Raw genomic sequence first — 23,990 nt, forward strand, 5'->3', positions numbered from 1 at the left:
CAAGAAACAGGAGACCAGTACGCTTGGCCCAAAAAGACATAGCCACAAGCCCAAAGGCATTCAAAAGACCGTTTGCAGCAGTACATTCATTCGGATGTTGACCTGAGCTTATTGTCACGGGCCTAGAGATTTGGCGCAGCGGCACGGCCCGTGCGGCACCAAGGCGTTGCTTCAGCTCGCGCAAGCGCCCTGGTCAGCCACCACGACCTGCCCTCCCAAGGATACATGCTGACTGGTTTCGGCCTGCCATGGCCTCGTCAGGGGAACGGCTCCAGCTCCCGACCAGTTTGTGCAGGGATGGCCAACTCCCTTCTTCATAGTCAAGTCCACGACCAGCGACAAGCACCTCGAACTGAACCGAGTCGACCTGCCTGAACTCTGAAGAGGTACCATCCTGTGCTCCTGCACGCCCCTTCCCTGGAACCATTCCCAGTCAAACTCTGCTCTTTGCCAACCAGCATGCGTGTCTTCCATCCTCCAAGCGTCTTAGGAATCACTTCGTGACATTCTCCCCCACCCAAATCCTGCGACGTCCTCGTCGCAGTGCGGCGCTTCACTACTGCGTCCACTCCCTTCCAAAGTCTGCCTCCATGCGGTATGCTCACCTTCCCACCATCGCTTCCTTGTGCAGTTCCCTGCACTGCACTCGCCCAATGATAGGCCTCGGACCAAGGGGACGTCCACTCCTCAAGGACGTGACTCTTCTCCGTCATGTCGCCTCCGCGACATCCCGAGCAAGCAATGGCCTTCTGCCGACTTGATGCTCGCCCTTCACCATGGTTTGCATCACCCAAGGACTAAGCACGAACTTTGGTGCGCGCGGCCCTCCGGCCCTTCAATGCGCAACTTCAACGGACGCCTCTTCCTGGGGAGATGGAGGCTCTCCCCCCCAACTGCATTGATTCCTCCACATCGACGCAACTTCAATGCACCGTCTTCATTCTCTGACCCCTCCTGGACCGACAAGGGGGCACCCCACCGTGCTTTACCCCAAGTCCTGCTCTGATACCATTTGTCACGGGCCTAGAGATTTGGCGCAGCGGCACGGCCCGTGCGGCACCAAGGCGTTGCTTCAGCTCGCGCAAGCGCCCTGGTCAGCCACCACGACCTGCCCTCCCAAGGATACATGCTGACTGGTTTCGGCCTGCCATGGCCTCGTCAGGGGAACGGCTCCAGCTCCCGACCAGTTTGTGCAGGGATGGCCAACTCCCTTCTTCATAGTCAAGTCCACGACCAGCGACAAGCACCTCGAACTGAACCGAGTCGACCTGCCTGAACTCTGAAGAGGTACCATCCTGTGCTCCTGCACGCCCCTTCCCTGGAACCATTCCCAGTCAAACTCTGCTCTTTGCCAACCAGCATGCGTGTCTTCCATCCTCCAAGCGTCTTAGGAATCACTTCGTGACATTATGCTATGTTCCTCTTTGTGGAGGAGGAATCAAGCATCAGGTGGTCTTGGCGGTTGACCTATGAAGGAAGATGGAAGATCCTACACATTACGGGCACGCTGGGCTGCTGATCCATTCTTATGGTTCATTGGGAGGAGTCTTTTTATGATGTCGGTGGTGATTCGTTGGAGTACCGAGTTCTGAGATCTGCATATTCCACCAAACAATCTCGAGTTCCTCTCGAATCAGAGCTCGTCGATGGTGGCTGAGAGTGCCAATTTGTTGACGGAATTGGTGAGATTTCTCTTGGAGTCCAATGCTGAGCAACCCAGTGTATGAGGTTGTTCCATGACAAGGGATTAACATGGAACCCACAATGATTTTGTATGTGAGACTAAATGGGAGATAAAAGTGGGCAAGAGAAAAAGATGTGGTTCAAAGATTCTGAACACAAAGGTGAAAAAGAATAAATTTTGATATTCTCTTTTCATATATCATATGCTAGTTTACAGGCCTATATATATAGAAGTATATTACAAATTCTATCTAAGGAAAAGATGATCATAATTTTTTTAAAAAGTCAACTACCTAACTATGGATAATTCCTAAAAATCCTCCATAACTAATTTCCTAACAACTCAGCCTAGATCTTTCCACACTCCTCCTCAAGCTGGCTCGAAAAAATATCTTGCATTCCCAGCTTGCATGTAAGATTGTCAAATTTCCCCTTCGGTAATCCTTTAGTGAGGATATCTGCTACCTGTTCTCCTGTAAGAATGTAAGGCACACATCACTCCTTCTTCCAATTTCTCCTTTATAAAATGTCGATCAACTTCCACATGCTTAGTCTTATCATGTTGGATAGGATTGTGAGCTATGTTGATTGCAACTTTATTATCACATTAAAGCTTCATAGGCATTGGACTTGAGATTTTAAGATCTTCAAGTAATCTTTTCAGCCACAAAAGTTCACAAATTCCATGAGTAACTGCTCTGAACTCAACTTCTGCACTACTCTTTGCTACAAAGGTTTGCTTCTTGCTCCTCCAAGTTACCAAGTTTCCACCAACATAAGTACAGTAACCTGAAGTAGACCTTTTATCCGTCACACTACCTACCCAATCAGCATCGGTATAGGCTTCAATCCTTAGATGGCCATGGTTTTCAAACAACAAACCTCTTCCAAGTGATCCCTTTAGGTATTTAAGAATCCGATAATGAAGTGAAGATCCTAATATGGGGAAAAACTGACAGCAAGCTATTTAGGGGCGTCTCAAATTTCAACACCCTAGTTTGCATTCTGTTGATCAAGTATGAAGTTGTAAGAATAGCCTCAGCCCAGCAACCTCAAGTAAATGGCGTTTTTTTTTTCTCTCAGCTATCCCGTTTTGCTGTGGGGTATCAGAGCAAGTGGACTGATGGAAAATACCCTTTCTTTCAAAAAATCACCAAGAATAGAGTTAAAGAATTATTTTCCGTTGTTGTTTCTAAATACTTGAATCCGGGTTTGAAACTGGTGTTGTTTCTAAATACTTGAATCCGGGTTTGAAACTGGTTTTCAATCATGGCATAGAACTCTTTAAATAGTCTCGCAGCCTCAGATTTTTCTCTCAAAATATATACCCAACACATTCTAGTATGGTCATCAATGAAAGCGATAAACCACCTATTTCCAGTCACATTAGTAACCCGAGAAGGCCCCCACACATCACTATGAATCAAATAAAATGGTTTGGATGCTTGATATGAATGAGAAAGATATGAAACACGATGATGCTTTGATAATTGGCAAGATTCACATTGAAATAACAAAGGATTTAAATTTTTGAACAGGGATGGAAACAAATGTTTTAAGTAAGAGAAACTGGGATGGCCTAACCTATAGTGCCATAACATTATTTGACTTTTAACAGAAATAGAAATATCACTACTACTTGCAGCTTGAGCTTGTCCACTCTTGAAGATTTCATTATCAAAATAATAGAGTCCATCAACCATCATAGCACTGCCAATCATCTTCCTTGAATATAGGTCCTGAAATTCACAGTGAGAATCAAGAAATTTGACAACACAGTTCGAATCTTTGGTGAGTTTACTAACTGATAAAAGATTGCATGAAAGGTTAGGCACATGGAGGACAGATTTTAAAACAAGGTTTTCTGAGACAACCATAGAACCTTTTCTTGCAACTGGAGATAAACTACCATCAGCAATACGAATTTTTAAGTGACCAGAATTTGGAAAATATGTACTAAACAAATGTGATAAACTAGTCACATGATCAGATGCACTAGAATCAATGATCCAAGGTGCCAGATTTAAAGAACTAGTGAGAGCACTTAAAGAGCAACCATTTTGGGCAAGAGAACCTGAGGAGACACTTGAAACCTGAGTTTGGTTCAGCAGTTTAGAGAGGTGACCAAGCTGCTCTTACTGAATGGAGATGTCTCTGCCTACCTTCCAATTTGCTGGTTTTCATGTAGTTTTCAGCATGTTTCTCGCATGTGCGTTGGTTTGTTACAGAAATCACACTAGATCTTGGTTTTCTCTTCAATCTTCCGATGTGGGTGATTTGTTGGTTTTGGATTAACCGCAGCTGCTGCCATTTCAGTGGCTGTTACATTGAGTGCAGAGTTCTCACTATGAGTGCTAGAAGATTTATTTTAAATCATCACTAACCTACGGCTTTCTTCCTCCTAACTTCCGAGAAGACTTCTCTAGACTCTAATGGTAAGCAGTGGCTCTTTGCCTAGAATACGTCCTATCACTTCGTCTAACTCTGGGTTCTATCACCTACACACTTCCATTCAAAATCATAAAAGAGGTCAAGTTCTTGCCACAAACCTTGTAATATGTTGTAATACTTTGTAACAGTCTGATCTCTTTGTCTTGTTTCTCGGATCCTTGTTTTAATTTCATAGACTTTTGCGGAATTGCCTAAGTTTGAGTATATCTCACTCACTGCGTCCCATAATTCTTTGGCAGTGGAGAGATACATAAATGTCTGGCCTATCTTCGATTCCATGGAGTTCACTAGCCATGACATAATCATGGAATTTTCTGCATCCCAAACGGCATATGTTGGATCATCTTCCTTTGGGGCCTGCTTTGCACTAGTTAAATAACCAATCTTCCCCCGCCCTCGGACAAACAACTTTATGGATTGAGACTACCGTAGTAAATTTTGTCCATTCAGCTGACGAGTGGTAATTTGGAGGATTGGGTTGTCACCTGAACCGGATGAAGTGATCTGGGATTTCCGAGCATTTGAAGAATCGACCGAAACTTCCTCAGTGGAGATTCCAGACATCGTGGATTTAACCAAAGAAATCGTCCAGAAACGACGAAGAGAAATAGAAGAATAAGTCTTTTATAATTCTGGTATAAACAACCAGAATTAACGATGAATATTTGCTGCTTTTATCGGATGATCAGCAAAACAATGGAGTAATTTACCGTCCTAGTGAGTGCGGCTCTGAACCTCTGATACCATGAACACAAAGGTGAAAAAGAATAAATTCTGATTTCTCTTTCCATATATCATATGTTAGTTTACAGGCCTATATATATAGAAGTGTATTACAAATTCTATATAAGGAAAAGATATATACAGATCATAATTTTTAAAAAAGGTCAACTATCTAACTATGGATAATTTCTAAAAATCCTCCCTAACTAATTTTCTAACAATTCAGCCTACATCTTTCCACAGATTCCTAAGAAGCACGGACACGGATACGACACGACACGGACACGGCGACACGGCAAATCCAAAAAAATTAGGACACGGACACGGCGAATAGTGTATACACACACACACACACACACACACACATATATATATATGTGTGTGTGTGTGTGTGTGTGTGTGTGTGTATATACACTATTCGCTTTTTATGTAGTACTTTAAAAATTACCGAGTGTTACTATTTTTCATCAACCTCACAATGGAAAATATATACAAATCATAACTTATAACTAATAAACTATAAAAGAACAATGTTGCAGAGTTATAAAACCAAATAAAAAACAAGATATTAGAATAATAATTAGTATCATTTAATCATCATTGCAACTTTACTCCAAATACAAAAGCATAGACTGAAAGGACTATTAACATTCATGATTGTTTAACATTCAGGACTGTACTGTTAGCACTTAACATTCACAAAAACCTAAAGGCTAGTCCCAAAAAAGATACAAAAACAAGTCAGTGTACTATCATCTATTCCCATCCATCATTTGACCTAGGACTTTACCATTTACAATACCAAAAGGGTAGTCCAAAACAAAAAAAAAAGAACATATCAGCATTCATCTATTGTTGTTCATCATCAATTGTCTCATGAATCTCATCATCATTAACACTTCCATCATCGGTAAATAATACCGCCTCTAATTCTGGCTCATCAAGTGAGAGGTTTGCAACCTCAAGCACCCCAACATCACCAAATGAATCAAATGCATCTCCTGCAATATCCCACATCTTAGTTCGTCCTTCATTGTACTGTGGGGTTCTCCTTGACAGAAGACGGAGATTACTATGAATGAAAACCAAATCTTCAGCCCGTTGTGGCGCCATCTTGTTCCTTCTCAATGAGTGAATAAAAGAATAAGTACTCCAGTTCCTCTCACAACATGAGGAGGAAGAAGGCTGGACAAGCAACTTCAAAGCTAACTCTTGAAGCAAGGGACCATATGAACCATGTACAACCCACCAACTTTTAGGATCCATGGTATATCTATCACATATAGAATCACTCTCCCCAAATTCCCCCGAGTTTGATGAAAAATTAGCATACTCCAATTGGACTTTTGAACGCTCTTGTGGGTCACTAAAGTATTTTTTAAGGCACCTTGTTCTCTCTCTTGAGACCTCTAAATCCTTGTGTGGTGGAACTCGACTTTGGTCTTCACTAAGCCACACATCACTATAGTACCTACAATAAATAAGAGAATGCATTTAATTCATAATTTAATTTCCTTAATTCTAAACTAAGATTAAAACTTCTTTAGCTTACAAATTAATATCTAATGATTTACCTTGGATTTAGTGAATGTGCCAAGCAATGAAGCGGAGTATTGTTCTTGTTCCAACGAGCTACAAGTATCCCATGCACCACTTCATAAAAGGAAGAACTTTCACTTTGTCGCTTTCTTTCATACCTATATATTGCCATCTTCACTTTTTCAATCATTGTATCCCACATATCATAAACTAAGGGAAGACAAGGCTTATCGGTATCACAAGCCCTTAGCATGTCATAAATAGGTGAAGTAAAGGAAAGGATATAATCAATCTTTCCCCACCATTGTTCATCCAACAGCTTCTCTCTCACATAATCGGCCTTTCCTATATCATCCTCCTTATAGCAAGTCCACTTGTCACTTATGACCATTGCTTGGATACCACCTTTTATAAGTTTAAATCTTTTCATCATCACAATAACAGAAGCAAAGCGTGTCTCTGCAACTGAAAGCAACTTCAAGCTGACAAACTCATTGAAAATAGCTAATCTCATTGAATGGTTCATGATGAAATTCTTTATTATTGTAACCTCATCAGCATAATCAAGAATCCAACCACACTCTGCATATGCAATTTCATTCTTTTCCACATTTTTTGCAGCACAAATATTTTTGAGGGCAAGATTAAGAGTATGGACCACACAAGGTGTCCAAACAATGTGAGGGAATTGCCCTTCAATTAGTTGTCCAGCAGCCTTGCAATTTGGGGCATTGTCTGTAATTACTTGGATCACATTTTGGGGGCCAACCTCATTTATGACTTCCTTCAACAAATTGGAAATGAAAAACTTGTCTTTAATTCCATCGGAACAATCAACAGCTTTCAAAAACATGGGACCTCCTTCTGTCATAGCCATAAAATTAATTAAAGGCCGCCTTTGTGGATCACTCCAACCATCACTTGCAATGCTAACACCCTTTGCCTTCCATGTACTCCTAATTGGTTGCAATAATCTATCAATATTTGCCTTTTCTTTTTGAAGTAGAGTGGTTCTCAATAGATTATAACCCGGAGGCAAATAACCTGACAGAGTATTATTTGCAGCATAGTTGTATGAACTCACATAATACGGGTTTCTTGCTAGATGAAACGGCAATCCTGCGGAATAAAACATCCTAGCAATCTCTGAGTGCAATTGTTCCCGAGCCTCATTATTAAATGCCTTCCCAATGGCACCCCCACTTGCCTTTCTTTTCTTTGGTACATAAGCCTCCTGAGTGAGACTAGTAGTACCACCCAATGATGCACTAGACGGCGGCAAAGGAACTTTTTTTGGTTTAGAATTTTTAATTCTCAATTCGGCTTCTTCAATTGCTTTTTGCATTTCTGCAATATTCTGATATGTGACTTTTGGACATATACGAATACCCATACCAGTGTTCTGCAACAAGTGGGCTTTAACTCTTGTATAAGACCCCCTGAATTCGTTATTACAAAAGTGGCATTTGAATAAAAAATTTCCTCCTCCACCACCAATTTTTTCTAATTGTGTGACATAGTTCCAAAGTGGTTTGTTATCATCTTGTTCGAATTGAGGAGTACAACTAGCAACTGATGTAGACAATGACATGTCTAATTCCCTTGACATAAAAAGAAAAGAAAAAAAATCCATACTTACAGCAGTCAGCAAAGAAAGAACAGTCAGCAAAGAAAAAATAAATTCCTATTTGCTACAGATTCATAAGTCATATGCAATAGATGAAATTAAATCAAAGATGAAATCCAATTCATTTACAGGTCAATAAGTCACGACTCACACAAGCTAAAATTTAAAGCAAGAATAAAGACAACAGAGAAGAAGAAGAAGAAGCAGAAGAAAGAAATTAGGAAAGAAATTAAGGTCTGTAAAAAAGGAAAAATACCAGAAAAGAAGAAGACGGGTTTGTGAACTGGGGTTAGTGGAGGGGGGGGGGGGGGGGGGAGGAGAGAGAGAAAAGAAAAAGAAAGAATTTGGGGTTTTGAAAAAGGAAAACAAAAAACAAAAAATAAAAAATAGATGAAGAAGAAAGAAACTGGGGTTAGTGAAAAACGGGGGAAAAAAAAAAACAAAGGAGAGAGAAAAGAAAAAGAAAGAAACTGGGGTTTTGAAAAAGGAAAACGAAAAAAAAAACAAAAAAAAAAATAAATGAAGAAGAAAGAAAGAATCTGGGTTTGTGAAAAAGGAAAAAGAAAAAAAAAAATGAAGAAGAAAGAAAGAAAGAAACTAGGGTTTGTGAAGAAAAAGAAAGAAAAGAGGAAGGAGGAGGAAGAAAAGAGAGGAGAGAGAGAGAGAAAGAGAGAGAGAGACTGACATGGAGGCTGGAAGGAGTCACTTTGATCTGCAGCAGGAAGTTGCAGAGCTTCGTCGTCAGTTTGAGAGAGCACAACCCCCGTCCTTTGAATCTGATCTTGTAATAGTGTAATGACTGCCTTAAATATCTATCTCTTTTGTTTAAAATTACATATTAACCTTGAAAGTTTAAAATTATTATGTTCTGACCACATAAGTAAGTAAATAACTTTATATATTTGTACTTTAACCTAACTTTCTTTTAAAAATTATATTTTAAACCCCCAAAAATAAGACACGCGTGTCGGACACACACCCTGGCGTGTCGGACGCGTGTCCGTGCCGTGTCCAATCCGTGTCCGAAAATTTTAAAAAAATAAAAAATTCCAGACACGCTTTTTGCCGTGTCCGACACGTGTCGGGCCGTGTCCGACGCGTGTCCGTGTCCGACACGGATTCTTTGCCTATTTCGGAGTGTCCGTACTTCCTAGACAGCTTCTTTTGTAACTTGACAAAAAGGGCAATGGTTTAGGATCCCTGTATACTCAATGGCTTTCCTTATTGAGGGTAGGCATTCTGTTTAGGATTGACAGCCAGAGAAAGAATTTTTGCCTTGGTATAGATATGGAGTTCCAAACCAAATGGGCCCCCGAGGAACGAGCTCCAATGGAGGTGAAATTGAAGCTAGTGTGTGTTTTAGGGAGAATTTTCCATTTGGTGAAGTTAACCAAGTTATGGATGGAGGTCATCGGAGCTGGTAAAGGCAGATGGGATGGAGATCTGTTGGTTAATAGCTGCTGGGTGTTCATTCAGACTGTCGGATAATGTTGGTTTGAGAGGGGTTTCTGTATTGGGGAATGGGTTTTTCACATTTTGGGTAAGGCTTCCTGACATGCTGTCCCAGCAAAATGAGTTGACAAAGCATGGCAATTCAAATTTGAAGAAGGAAGAGGGAAAAGACTTTGACTTCCCTGCAGGTGGTCGGAATCCTTGTTGGCTGTGAGGGTGTCAACGTGAGCTCTCAGACCTGAAATTGTTTGCATCAGTTGATAATGGTTCCTGTTTGCCCTGACAATAAGATCCCCTAGCCAAGCAACTTCTTTGATAAGATCAGCTATTGAGGAATGCATGATGGTAGTTTCAAGGTTATCAGACAAGAGTCTGATTTAAGGAGCCTTGTGAAGTGCTTGTTGTTAACATTTCTCTCTTGGCAGTGAAGGAGAGGGTTTAGAAGCATGTTCATGTTTCTTGTGTGGCAATTTATTTGGCTTTGGTTTTGGTGGATGAGAGCTGGCTGGTTTGTGGATTTTTTTTTTGTAGTGGTGGATGAAATGGTTGTCTAAGTGGATGTTTTCAATTGGGGAAAAGGTTGGTGGATGAATGTGGAAGTGGTTTATTGTGGGGAGATTTTGGGATTCTGATATCATTCAGAAGATTCTAATTTCATTCAGAAGCTTCATCTAGAGGAGCATTCTTTTGAGCTGAGAAATCTTGGAGAAGAGGATGCTTCATTTTTACAACACCACAAAGAAAAATCCCGAAAAAAATTGGTATCAGACTCAGAATGAATATGGGCTTGCTTGGTTCAGTTTCCAGAAAACAGTTCTCAAGAACTTAAAAAGCATAAAACTGTTTTAATAGAGCCATAAAAGATAGTTCTCTGAAAACAGGTCTTTCTGCTTGATTTAGTTTTCTGAGGTGGAACAAAAAACCTCTTTTCTGGAAGAGGATCACACCTCTTTTGAGACGAAATCAAAGGGGTGCAGGAAGAGGTAGAATATACGGGAAAAAGTTGAGGAAACCACAAGTTAGATCTATTGGAGGATTTAAGGGTCTTTGCAATCCAACCAAAACCTCGAAATGTTCACCCTATCATAGTGGAACATCAGGGGTATGAACAATCCCTTGAAACAAATAGAAGAGAGAAAATTGATCCGTGAGTTTAATCTTGACATTGTGGCTGTTCTGGAGACCAAAATTAACCCTGCAAATTGTGATGTTACTCGTTGAAGAATTGGTAACTCTTGGAGCAAGCTAAACAACTATAATTATTTATGGATCCTATTAAATTCTGAGAAAGTTAAGGTTCAAATGCTCTATGGAAACAGACATGCTATCCACTGTTCCATTCAACTTCTTGCGTCCTAGTTAGAATTTCAGGCCTCTTTCATTTATCCAGCAAAATTAAAACCTTGGAAGGAAGGCTTTATGGAGAGACTTAGCTCAGCTCTCAGCTGTGACCTTTTCCTTTGATAATCCTAGGACATTTTAATGTTATTAGATACACTCATGAGAGCTATAGTTGCTCAGGCAGATAGACCCTACTATGGATGATTTTGCTGCATGCCTAACTTAAAAAAGGGTTTAAAGATCTGAGATACACGGGTTTATTATACATGGTAAAATAAAAGTTCCTACAACACCTAAAATATACTTTAGTAGGTCATTATGGAGTTCCAAAATTGATACACGAGAAAGTGAGAAGGTCAAGATAATTAAGGGGGACTAAAGAAGTTAAGACTTGATAAAAAATAGTTGAAAATAACAACTGAAACTGACCCTGAACGGCACGGATACAGTTGTCAAGAAAGAACAAAAAAAATGTTTTAAAAGTCTTAAATAGAAATATTTATTCACAGATAATGTTAATTATTTCATGGGAAAGAGTATTAATAAATTATTCAAATAAGGAAAAACCAAACAGTAAATGCTAAATTAATGTCAAGCCTTGCGGGGGACTACTCCAAGTCATTCTTTGTCAATAATCCAATCAATGCCCTCTTAAATGATGATGAATTTAATTTTTATTGTCAGAATATTTTTTTGGTCCACGCCTCATCCATGTCAAAATTAAAGTTTTGGCAACATCGCTGCATATTATATAAAACTGAAAAAAATTTGTGCTTCAATTTTTCATTGGATGGATTAAATAAAAGAGTATATCAATAAATAAATAAATAAATAAATTTTCAAACTTGAATGACAGCAAGGTTGAACACATTTATAGAAAACTGAATATGCTAAAATTAAATGAATACAACCCTGCTCATTCTTAACTAGTTGTGGACCAATATTTGAAAATATTTAAGTATAGGGCTAGTTGTATTACTATGTTGCAATCCTTTTCCATATAAAACATAACGTGAACTCCTTTTCAATTTATATTATAATTGATGTGTTGGAAGTCAGAAAAAAGTGGATGTGGGAACTGAATAAATATATTTTTATCTTGATCCGATTCATTTTTCTCTGAAATCATAGATTACAATATTATGAACAACAAATCCTTAATTTTTTTGAAAAAAAAAATTTTTCTTGTCAATAATCCGGCTTTTAACCATTCCTCACATAGAGGAAAAATAAATAAATATGAGATATTAGATACTAATAATATAGTATATATATATATATATATATATATATATATATTTGTATAAGGTGTTAGTGTTTTATTGGAAAAAAGCAAGGTACTGGTGGAAATGGAATGCTTAGATTTTTAATGAATCCTATCATTGTGTAGAAAAGCACCGAACATAATATCTAAGAAAGGCGGTGCATGAAAATACAGTAAATACTAAACATAATAACTTAGAAAGGTGGCGCGCACGATAATACGTAATATATATCTTAGAAAGGTTTCAGAGGAAAATACTAAGCATAATATCTTAGAAAGGCGGCGCAAGTGATAATTAATAGAATCCTTTGTAAGCATTCCGAATCATGTATTACCACTCTTGTTTTTATTCCATGCATTACGCGGCACATGTGATAGTGCATAACATCTTAGAAAGGCGACACACATGATAATTAATAGAATCATGGGTAAGCTTCATTGGTAATCACTATTTTAGGAAAACGATAAATAATTCGATTCAGGCTGCGTATCAGCACTCTTGTTTTCATTCCATGCATTACGTGGGAAATTTGAACATTTATATGTAAATGTTAGAGCAAAGCAACATTTCTTGTAGCACTAGTAATTTTTTTTTTCTTGCTTGCTTTTGTGACTGAAAAGAAATTTCTGATTTAATTACCTAGAGTTTGCCTTCATGTAATTTACCATCATCACTGCGTGTTTTTTTCTTTAAAAAAAAAAAAAAAACATGAAACAATATCATTTTACGGAGAAATCAGTAAAGGAAACTTCTACGCAGTTGAAGCAAAACACCCACCCAAAAATGATTCATATATTTATATATATAAAATTAGATTCAACAATATATACATACATAAAATATGAACACTACATGTCAAGGAGAATAAATGTGAGGCCATGCACTGTTGAGGTCATCAGGCAGGTCCTTGTCCTTTGTGCCACCACTTGTTCCGGCAGCGTCTTCAGGTGGCAGCCCCAAGTCACTCCCTCCACCAATATGAAGATCCTGGTGATGGGCCATTGTATCCATGAACCATTGATCATTCATCAATTGTTCCATTGGTGTGGGAATGCTCAAGGTCCTTACATCTCTATCACCAATATCCCCATGAAATGGGGCTGCAGCTTCTTCTTCTACAGGTGCTGGCGATGCCTGGTGATGATGCTGACGAGGAGGAGGTGGTGGTGGTGGTGCAGAAGGATGATCTGCTGGATTTTGTGGGCTGCTGCTGCTGCTGCTGCTGGTCATGATTTGTTGCTTCCTTTTGTGGAGCCTGTCAACCAAGTCAGCAGCCAACAAAGACACACCATTAAGTTGGTTTGCATCAACTAGTCCCTTTACATTCATATTACCTTCAGATATTTGCCACGTGATTTCCTCCATTTCCTTCTCATCATTCTTCTTCTTGGCTTTGTTGATCTTTTCCTCCTCTTTCTCCAACCTCTCCATGAGGTAGCTTACAAGTGTACTACCTTTTCTGGCTCTTTCAGTTTCGGGCATGGCAAAAAACCTCGCCATTACTCCTTCCATCTCTTGCTGAGATGGCCAAACTGCGGGACCTGCTGCAGCTTCATCTGGACTGTAAACAACTATGCCGATCTGCACGTCGCATAGGACACACAGTTCCTCGGCTTTCTTAAACAAACCAGCTCTTCTTTTTCTAAGACAAGATTTTCTAGTACTCTCATTCATAATCTTCGCAATTTTAACCTTCTTTCTTGCCATTTCTATATAGGGATATATATGTGTGTGTGTGTGTGTGTGTGTTTTTTTATTCTCCTATAAAAATCCTTGTTTTTGGGTGTGTGTAAGTTGATAGTATATCTGTGTGTGTTTATTTTGAGAGAGAGAAAGAGAGAGAGAGAGAGGAGTGCTTGCAGGGAGAGAGAAGAATCCAATTCCCTGCAGGGTGTGTGTGTGTGTAAGTAGGTAATATATATGTGTTTTTTGTGTAAGCACTGATCACTTATGTTTGTGTGTGTACAGATGTATATAACTATATATAGAGGGAGGGAGAGGGAAGAATTAGTCAATAGACGTTACTATTTGTGGGGTAGAAACAAACTTTGAGAGTTAGGTTGATTGCATTGTCTCTTCCGGTAAAGAAGATTACAATAATTTGGGTGATTATTAATTTTGAGTCTATGGAAGGAAAATACGTATTGATACTTATTAATTGGTTTAAAGATATTGACCAGCTTATTCAAATAAAATTGTCATTTGGTGAATCTCATAAACATGCAATAAGACTTCATTCAAACGTGTCTTTCCTTTTATGAGTTTGTTTGGCTTTGGAGGAGCTGGGATCGTCTGTGGTACAACACATCCATTCTTTGCAATGTAATACAGTAAAACATTTAATTCTCTTTGTTGATGTGTTGGCCTTTTCTGCCCTTTTGTAGTTTGGCTGGACTTGCCTTTATTGTACAGTACAAATTAATTTACTTCATTTACATCACCCAAAAAAAAAAAAAAAACAAGGAGGTGGGAATTTTTAATTTGTATATGCTTCCTCTTACATTATAAGTTTATTTATTTATTTTTTGAAAAAAAAAATACATTATAAATTTGAGTTTTTATATTTTAAAAAGAAGAAAGCTGGATTTAACATATTTGTTAAATTTTAAACTTTCTATTAAATTGTCATTCATTTATTCATGATCAGTTAAGTAATCCTTTGTCTAAATAAACTAATTATCTTATGGGCTTCTCGAACATCCTATATGATTTTATGGCTTTTAATTGTCTTGTAAATTTTATTTTTTTTAGATAAAAGGACATTTGCCAATAAATAATTAATATAATACTGTTAATAACAACATAAATATAAGGTAAAAATAAATGCCATGATTCAATAACTCTAAAAAAATGTGGCACGGTCTTATGTTACTCAGTTTAAATAGTATTCTTAACATTAATTACTTTGGTTATTTAATATATAAACATAAAAAATGTATTATATATTTAAGAGATTTGGCTATAGGAGTAGAATTTGTGTTTCACTTTAGTCTTTTATATATAAATAAATATAATTTTTGGATTGGATTAAATAATATATTGTCTTAGAATTTTATAGAAGTATAAAAATTCTACCTACGTTTAATAGTAGTGTATAATGTATATACAATAACTCCTAAAAAATGTGGCACGATCCCATGTTATTTAGTTCAAATATTATTCTTAAGAGTCAATTAGTTATAGAAGAATAGGAAATTAATCACTTTGGTTATTTAATATAAACATAAAATGTATTATATATTTAAGAGAATTGATTAAGTTTCATACAACTTTTTGTCATTTATATATAAATACATATATTTTTGGATTGAATTAAATAATATCTTGTTTTAAATTTTCATAAAAAGTAAAAAAATTCCTAGAAAATGTGGCTTACTCCCATGTTATTTAATTCAAATAGTATTTTTAAAAGTCAATTAGTTATAAAATAATATGAAATTAATAACTATTAAGTATTCAATATAAATATAAAAAATGTATTATATATTTAAGAGAAGTGACTAGTAGTAGTGTTTGTGTCTAATACAACTTTTTGTCATATATATATATATATATAAATATATTGTTGGATTGAATTAAATAATATCTTGTTTTAAAATTTTATAAAAGAGTAACAATTCTACCTACATTTAATAGTTGTGTGTGTGTGTGTGTGTGTGTGTGGGGCAAGTGAATTGAATGACGTCCTGTCCTCTTTTGACTTTTCGCCGGATACCGATGCTGACAATGTAGATTACGGGCGAAGACCATGGCATACTAGTTCCCCAGATTCGAAGGTAGGTATATATATATAATATATGTATATATAGAAATGTTTGAGAGAATTGGTGAGAGAAATTCGTTTAACACAAGTTTTTATCCCTTTATATAATATTATGTATAAAATAAAATAAATTTTTTGTATCTATCACTAAAATACAGAATTGGTGTCTGATGAAAACTCTTGTTAAAATAAAATAGAAGAGTTTGTGTGTAACACAATTTAGATTAAATAAAATGAAAAATTCTTTGAAAACTCTAGTACTATATCGTAGCATGAATTTATTGTGTTTGTTTATGTTAAAGAGTTCAAAATAAGGTGAAAAGAGATTTATTTTAATTTTAATTATTATTCTCAAAATTAGTTCTTTCTATTCTCGGGAGAGTTTGTGTTTAAGATTGTACTATTTCAATCATTATTCTCAATTAAGAATTTTTCAAAATTAATTACTTCTATTATTTGAAGAGTTTTTGTTTAAGATTGTATTTATCACTATAAAAAATAGTTTTGTGTCTTTCCAATTAAGAATTTTTTAGAATTATGATTTTTTTTTTTGTTTATCTTGTTAAAATAAAATAGAAGAGTTTGTGTTTAATGAAAACAAAAATTATTTTTTTTAATAAAATAAAATTATAGAAAATAAAATAATATAAAAATTTAAAATAATCGAAAACTATTTCTACTTTTAATAATAGTATATATAGATATAGATATGAATATATAAAATAATCAGAAATTTTTTTGTACTTTTAATAATATCAATAGATATAAATATATCATATTTATTTGCATTATTTCTTGTTCTAGTTTATGAGCATTTATGAGCGTTACATATATCTATTTATCTGAATTCATTTTAATTCAACCTTTCCTTTTGCTAAATATTACCCTTGGTATGCATTACAATTTACATCACTCATATTATTTTTTTTATTATTATTTATTAAATCCAGAGATAAAACGAGGCCCGGTGGGAAACAAATAAATTTAACCGTTTCCGACCGATATTCTTAACAGCTATGAAAAATAGCCGTTATAATACGGGAACAATTAAGGGTTAGTCTGAGGTCTCCAATGAGAGAGAGATCTCATACCTAATATTAGGTATATATATTTTTTACAAATAAATTTTGTTTGGTATATTGTATTAATTATCGTAATTATATCTGCTCTTTTATTGGTCAATACATCTTTATTTCAGTAAATTTTTTTTATCTTTATTATTATCTTATTATTAATGATAAGAATTTCGTTTGAATAAATACGAGAGAAAAGAAAAGATAAGATAATATTAATTATGAGATAAAAGAAATGATAAAAATAACCTTATTCATATTTGGATAAATTATGAGAGAAAATGATAGATAGAGGAGAAAAAATAAAAAGACAAAAAAGAAATAAGAATTAAATTATTATTATAACTTTTTATAAAATGTTATAAGATGAGAGTCAAATGTTATAAGAATGTAATTTCGGTATTATAAAAATACTATTTAGTCATTTTTTTTTTGGGAGATAACACATGAGAGATTTGGAGGTCCTTAATCCCAAATCTTTCCTATCCTTTATTTTCTCTCTAATATAAATTATCCAAATACAATTTTTACTGTCTTTCTTTTCTTTTCTTTTCAAATCCTTCAAAATCACTCAATTTGATGCCTTAGGGATGATTTGGTCTCTATGTGAGGGATTAGGAGCCAACAGATTGATAATAAGGGAGGTTAGAGATTCTAAAAAGGTCCATGATGATTAAAAGCAAGGCGAATTCAGGAATTGTCAATGGGGGTACTAGTATTGAACATAAATTTAATTATATAATTTCATAAGTAAATTTTTTTTGAATGGATTAAAAAGGGGCTAATGCTATTATTAAATTTAAAAAAAAAAAAAAAAAAATTGAGCTGAACATACTATACTAATTTTTTTTTTTGGGGGCCTCAAGCCCACCCAAGCTCCCCTCTGCGTCCGCCACTGATTCAAAGACGAAATTGGTAATATTGCTAACACACCATTTTTTTAAAATTTTTTATTTTTGAGCGATTTTAATTAAATGATAAAGAAAATACTTTAGGTTCCATTTGATAAAATAAATTTTTTTAAGAGCTGGTTTTGAAGAGATTAAATTTTAAGTTAGATTTGAGAATTCTTTTTTACTTATTTGAATTTCAAATTTTTTATTTTAAGTAACATTTATATTCTCTAAGGAGGGAAGAAGCAAAGTTGTGTACTTGAATAAATATTTTTTATTTTCTATTTGTCATTTTTTTTTTCAAAAATAAATAAATAAGGAAAGAAAAAATAAAAAATTTGCATTCCCTTCTTCAATCAAACCCTAAATTTACTTCAAATCTTATTCTTTCACTCATGTCTGATGTATGCACAGTAACGTCAAATCTTAGTTTTCTTATTGAAAGACAAAAATGTTCTAAAAAGTTTATTTAGGACTCTTACTTTGGAGATTTTATTTATTTATTTTTTCATTCAAGTTCTAAATCATTTTTATCCATGATTGTAAAATTTTGTAGTTATAAATTTATTCAAAATTTGATATATAGCCTATTTTATATATATATTCCTGTAAGTTTTAGTTAATACTTGATAATATTGCATCATGAGACTTAAAGAATAACTAACCTAATTTAAATTCAATTCAAAAACTCAGTGTGGAATACTGGATTTTAGTATATATATTTTTTTATTCAGATATTTTTGTTAAATTTTGTATGGGGTATATATAAGAGTTTGACTTCATTTCACATCTAATTTAGCAAGAGTAATCTAATAGTATTTTTGTGATTGAATGTTGAAGCGCTTCCGGTGTTGCAATAGTACGGTTGTAACCTGCCAATATGGATTGCATACCTTGCTAGTTGATCTTCTATTAGCGGCTAACCGGAGATATTGCAAGGCTGCCGGAGGTGTGTCATCTTTTTGGTTCATCCATGCATCTCCAACGCGTACACATTTGAATTAACCTCTAAACTCTTCCCTGACTGACTCCACAGATACTACTATAAATGGAAAAGAGATCAACTGACTGACCACATTTACCTTATTTAACAAGCTTGGCCTCTTTTTCTTGAGGCTGCTTTTCTTTGCATTCTCACTCCACCACACTATAGCAGCCCAGCCACGGCAAGAATTGTGAATAGTGAGTGTGCTAGAAAAGCATGCCTCAAGAAAAGGAAGGCAAGACTTTGGAATAAAGTGCATGTGTAGTCACCTTTCTATCCAATCCATATATATATATATATATATATATATATATAGGTAGAGGCCTGTTGTGAGGCTCAAATGGTGCTAAATCGATCAGAGAAATATATATATATATATATAGTGCTTTTCTCATTCTAAAACGTACATCATGATGATATATATTAAGAGTTCGTCATATTTTGGTAACAAAATCCCTGAGTGAAGATTTTGAAAATCTCAAATTTGGGGATAGGACCCGTTAATCTCCTATTAAATGCTACACATTTTTAATTGATTACTTTAGAAACTCATTCCAGAATGAATATTCATATCTCATCTCATGGATTACTTCAGCAACTCAAAGATTTGGTGTATCTCACCCTCCAATATACTCCACCAGATATTAAGAGCTTGACTATTTTTGGTAACAAAATGTATGACATCCACAAGATTTATTTGGTGTTTAACAACATGTCTCAAATTTCAATAGATGCTCTATAATAATGCAGTAGCAGTTTTATAAAAAAGAAGGATGTGTAGTAAACAAGTTGAGTCGTTTCCCAACCCTCCGACACGGGCTTTGTGAACCCCACCTTGTCTTGCCAGTACGTGGACGGAAACCTTATTTATTTATTTTTAATGGAATTGGACTAAAATCCCAAATGTGATTTTTATTTTTAAGTTGAATGACTTTATGCCATGTCCTCAAAAAATAAATGAAATAAAATAAAATAAAATAAAATAAATAGAGCTAAACTTATTCTGTGTTTGCAAATGTCTAGACTCTGCAATTATCCCTTTCTTTTCATTTCCATTAGCAAATGTACATATATCTCCAATCGGTTTATTACTTAATGGTGTTATATTCTCAAAAACTTCTCTTGAATTCCAGTTTTAGAGATGAAAATAGTAATGAAGCAAGTTTTCAAAAGCAAAAAGAAAGAGAAGTGAAAGTGGTGTGGAAATGATTTGTGAAGAAATGAGAGTTGGTGTATTATTTGCCGTGACAAGTGCTGAACGCCTTATTCAGGAGGCCATTGAAGATGGTGCAGTAAAAGAATTAAAGCTTCGACTCAATGAAGCTTTGAGTATGAGAGCTCAATCTCTTTTATTCTGGTTACAATGTCAAAGTAGATTTTTGAATGGTTTATGAATCTAATCATCATTTTAATTTGGCTAACCCAAAAATAAATTTAAATTAGTCCATAATTAAGTGGTATCAAGGTAATTTTTTTGACCAGGTCAGTGACAGTCCTTGAAAGAGAACAAAAGAAAGAAAAAGGAAAATCTAATAAAAGAAAAAGAAAAACAAACAACTTTATCCCTTTATCTTTTTCTCTGATTCAACACCTCTCTCTCTCTCTCTCTCTCTCTCTATAGAGTGAGCTCTCTATCAAACCATTTGTTCTGATAAACAAAAATGTCAGCTACTTCTCTCTCCATGGCTGCTACTGCCACTTGTTCAACCTCACTTCACCTCTCCAACAAAATCTCCTCAAACCTTTCCTTTGAATGCCCTCTTCTACCAATCCCCACATCAAAACCAAAACCAAAACCCAAATTAGCTCTCAAAATCAAAACCCAGTTCTTCAATTCCCCTCATTTCTCTCTCCTCTCTCGCTCCTTCGCGGTCCGCGCTTTCGAGAACATCGGTGTCGCTGAAGAACCCCAAAACACAGACTCATCAGAAACAGATTCGGAAGAATTTCAAGAGAGTGAAGATGACGATGATGATGAGAAATCTAAGAAACAGTCAGCTGAAGCTGGTAGACTATACGTGGGAAACTTGCCATACTCCATGACTTCGTCCCAATTGTCCGAAATCTTCACCGAGGCCGGCAGTGTGGTTTCTGTGGAGGTTTCGAGCTTTTCTTGCCGTTTCAATCATTTTTTTCTTTTTTTTATTATTTGATTGTGAATTTTCAATTTTTGTAATTGTTGATTTTTTTTTGCAGATTGTTTATGATCGAGTTACGGATAGGAGTAGGGGATTTGCGTTTGTGACAATGGCAAGTGTTGAAGAAGCAAAAGAGGCCATTCGATTGTTTGATGGATCTGTAAGTCCCATTGTATTCATGCATAAATATTACATATTTGTATATGTTTACTATCTTGTACACTTCGAAGAAATAATGAATGTCCGCCTATTATGTACTTAAATTACTAAATACCAACAATTTTCTGTCCTGCTTTATATTGGAAATTTTTAGAACTACTTGCAAATTATAGAAAATTAGTTTAAAAAATAACAGCATTAAAAGGGGAGATTGGACAAAAACCTAACACTTGGCAATATTTTTCTTAAACTGACTGTTGTATGACTAACATTTGTCCTAGTGCTTGCCTACTTGAGTTTTTTACCTTTAAGTTTTGAATTACATAAAAATTAATGATGAAATAAGAAACACAGAAGTTTGACGGCTATGACCATAAAAACATACAGCCTGGAAATTAGCTCCTCTAACACAAGGGAAATGGTGAATAACGAGTACCCCTGAGGTACCCAATAGTTTTTCTATTGCGTGAATGTATCTGTATCCAAACTGAAGAATTAAATTTCAGCTTTAGGCAAAACTTTGGCAACATAGTGCTGTATTTTTAACAAAATCATGCAGAAATTTAGATTAGATATCTTTAATCGGGTTTGGGAGACACAGTTGTAGTAGGGGTGCAAGCGGTTTGGATTGGGCCAGATGTTTAGAAAAATTGGAACCAATCCGGTCTAAACAGTTCCATGAAAATTGGAATCGAACGCAACCACCTAAACCAAACCAATCCAAACCGCACAAGAGCTGTTTGGATCAGTTTGGTTCAATGGTTTGTGCTTTCAAGGCTTAAACGCATAATTAATTTAAGAAATACGGTCACTTTCGTATGACTGGAAGTAGAAAATGGAAATGCCAATGTTGTGCGAACAAAATGTTTGGTAGCTAGGAACAACATAGGCATAACGTGAATGTGATTGATATGCAAAAATTGAGATAGATGTATGGTAAGACTAGAAGGAACAAAATTAGAAACCATCGCATTTGTGAGATGGTTAGAGTTGCGGAACAGAATTAGAAACGATCACATTCGTGAGATGGTTGGAGATAAAATGAGAGAAAATCGGTTAAGATGGTTTGATCATGTGCAAAAAAGATCTTTAAGCTTGGCAGTTAAAAAGAGTGACATAATTGATGGTAATAGTAGGAGAAGAAATTCCTAAGGAATGGTATGATCACATGTTTAACTGAAGTCATAACCTTAGATAGAGTGGAATGGTAAAATAGGATTTATACAGCTGACCTTAAGTAGTTGGGAAAAAAAATCTGGTATATATATGTATCAATATATATACAAAAAATGTGGTGAAAACAAGTTGATAATATATATATATATATAGTGTATATCATCTCCTGCACAGTTATGATCCGTAGAAGTTTAAGGAAGTCTAAAACTATGATCTGTTAATATCAACCATGGAGCTTTAAATCCTTGCAAATAATTGAGACAACGTTGTCCTTGTAATTTATTTGTACTGGTAATCATGGTCAACAGCAAATCGGCGGCCGAACTGTGAAGGTTAATTTTCCTGAAGTGCCAAAGGGTGGTGAAAGGGAAGTAATGGCACCAAGGATACGGAGCAGCTACCAAGGTTTTATAGACAGCCCTCACAAAATATATGCAGGGAACCTCAGCTGGGGCCTCTCATCCCAAGGGCTTAGAGAAGCTTTTGCAGATCAGCCAGGTCTATTAAGTGCCAAGGTCATCTATGACAGAGACACGGGAAGATCTCGAGGTTTTGGGTTTATCACCTTTTCATCTGCCGAGGACGTGCAATCTGCTCTCAATACTATGAATGAAGCGGTAAGGAAGACCTGTGAATCATAATTTTTGTACTTGAAACCTTTAGTGGGTTATTTTTTGTAATTTGTTTCTGTGTAATTCTGTAATTAGGAGGTGGAAGGGCGACCTCTACGTTTGAATTTGGCTGCAGAAAGAACTCCTTCGACGACTCCACCATCACTGGAAAGCAATCCAGAAGGCAATCTTGACAGCAGTGAGATGCTTACTGGCATTAGCAGCTGATGGAAAGAGGTGTGTAGAAGAGTAATTCAGATTAGCTTCTTGAGGGGTATGTAAGAACGAGTTGCAAATATGTAGGAATGGGTGTCTGCACAAACTTGCAAGTTCAGACGCTCTTATTATCCTGTTGCTTTATTCTGCCCCTTGTTTGTTTTTGGGAACGGTTTATGCAGATCAGAGCATCAAGATGTTAAACCAGATGACCTTACTAATAGCTTTTTATTGCAAGTCTGAGATGAGACAATTTTGGGTTGTTGAGAATTGAAAGTAATGACAATTTGTATACAATTTATTGACAAATTGCCTTGTCCTTTGAAACTATGGATGTTAGAAATGTTGGAGACGTGCAAGATTACTTGCCTCATCTTTTCCTACGTATGAATAGAAATGCTGATAGAACTGATTCTTGGGTGGCTTATTAAGCTGTTTAAGATCAAACATTCTAAAGAAAGAGGAACTTTTGGACGTTGTATACTTTGTGCAACAAAAGCAAATATCGGTGAAACAATCGTCCATCATCTAGATGGCATGGAACAAATTGCTCTCCCAATCCTATAAAATTATGCGGATCAATGAATCCACTTAAAAATTTACTACTTCAATCTTGCAAATGACATGTCACAGTAACAATAACGAGAACAGCTATTCAGTCCATCATATCTCACCAGCTCATTGTTGGTTAGGTCACTTTTATTTAAGCTTGGAGGTTAATTTTGGTTCATTTGATTGGTGAAAAAAAACACTCACCAGGGAACAGTTAGGCACAAACTCATGAGCAGCACCATTTAGTTTACAGCTGCCTGGAGAAACAAAAAAAAAAAGGGAAGTTCGAAACCATATCCAACCTTAGATCCCACTTTTGTCCGATCTCTCTAAAACTTTACTG

The 23,990-nt window shown here is 35.8% G+C and overlaps 4 protein-coding genes across 4 annotated transcripts; 1 reads left to right on the forward strand and 3 right to left on the reverse strand.

Moving 5' to 3' along the window:
• Window positions 1-5,446: 5,446 nt before the first annotated feature.
• LOC132313737 (uncharacterized) lies at window positions 5,447-6,605 on the reverse strand. Its single transcript, XM_059812661.1, has 2 exons — window positions 6,432-6,605; window positions 5,447-6,328 (listed from the first exon to the last, which is right to left on the reverse strand). The coding sequence occupies exons 1-2, from the start codon at window positions 6,596-6,598 to the stop codon at window positions 5,707-5,709; spliced, it is 789 nt and encodes a 262-aa protein (XP_059668644.1). The 5' UTR covers window positions 6,599-6,605; the 3' UTR covers window positions 5,447-5,706.
• LOC132314776 (uncharacterized) lies at window positions 6,600-7,789 on the reverse strand. The gene is made up of 2 exons (XM_059813597.1): window positions 6,699-7,789; window positions 6,600-6,606 (listed from the first exon to the last, which is right to left on the reverse strand). The coding sequence occupies exons 1-2, from the start codon at window positions 7,787-7,789 to the stop codon at window positions 6,600-6,602; spliced, it is 1,098 nt and encodes a 365-aa protein (XP_059669580.1).
• Window positions 7,790-12,936: 5,147 nt separating this feature from the next.
• Window positions 12,937-13,788, reverse strand: LOC132314778 (MADS-box transcription factor PHERES 2-like). The gene has a single exon (XM_059813598.1). It carries the CDS (start codon window positions 13,786-13,788, stop codon window positions 12,937-12,939), a length of 852 nt encoding a protein of 283 aa, XP_059669581.1.
• Window positions 13,789-20,360: 6,572 nt separating this feature from the next.
• LOC132313738 (33 kDa ribonucleoprotein, chloroplastic) lies at window positions 20,361-23,459 on the forward strand. Its single transcript, XM_059812663.1, has 4 exons — window positions 20,361-20,894; window positions 20,992-21,093; window positions 22,577-22,885; window positions 22,976-23,459. Exons 1-4 carry the CDS (start codon window positions 20,457-20,459, stop codon window positions 23,105-23,107), a joined length of 981 nt encoding a protein of 326 aa, XP_059668646.1. The 5' UTR covers window positions 20,361-20,456; the 3' UTR covers window positions 23,108-23,459.
• Window positions 23,460-23,990: the final 531 nt, after the last annotated feature.

This window comes from Cornus florida, unplaced genomic scaffold (genome assembly GCF_030987335.1).
Source record: "Cornus florida cultivar Cherokee Brave unplaced genomic scaffold, ASM3098733v1 CherokeeBrave_3.0.0_Hap2_Chr06, whole genome shotgun sequence".
Lineage (NCBI taxonomy): Eukaryota > Viridiplantae > Streptophyta > Magnoliopsida > Cornales > Cornaceae > Cornus > Cornus florida.

Bases quoted from the DNA above. Each gene is read 5' to 3' on its own strand.
- LOC132313737 (XM_059812661.1), bottom strand. From the start codon at position 6,598: ATGTGGGATACAATGATTGAAAAAGTGAAGATGGCAATATATAGGTAT. The intron at 6,329-6,431 runs GTAAATCATTAG...TATTTATTGTAG, and splicing joins GCACATTCACTAAATCCAAG to GTACTATAGTGATGTGTGGC.
- LOC132314776 (XM_059813597.1), bottom strand. From the start codon at position 7,789: ATGGGTATTCGTATATGTCCAAAAGTCACATATCAGAATATTGCAGAA.
- LOC132314778 (XM_059813598.1), bottom strand. From the start codon at position 13,788: ATGGCAAGAAAGAAGGTTAAAATTGCGAAGATTATGAATGAGAGTACT.
- LOC132313738 (XM_059812663.1), top strand. From the start codon at position 20,457: ATGTCAGCTACTTCTCTCTCCATGGCTGCTACTGCCACTTGTTCAACC. The intron at 20,895-20,991 runs GTTTCGAGCTTT...TTTTTTTTGCAG, and splicing joins GCAGTGTGGTTTCTGTGGAG to ATTGTTTATGATCGAGTTAC. The intron at 21,094-22,576 runs GTAAGTCCCATT...CATGGTCAACAG, and splicing joins TTCGATTGTTTGATGGATCT to CAAATCGGCGGCCGAACTGT.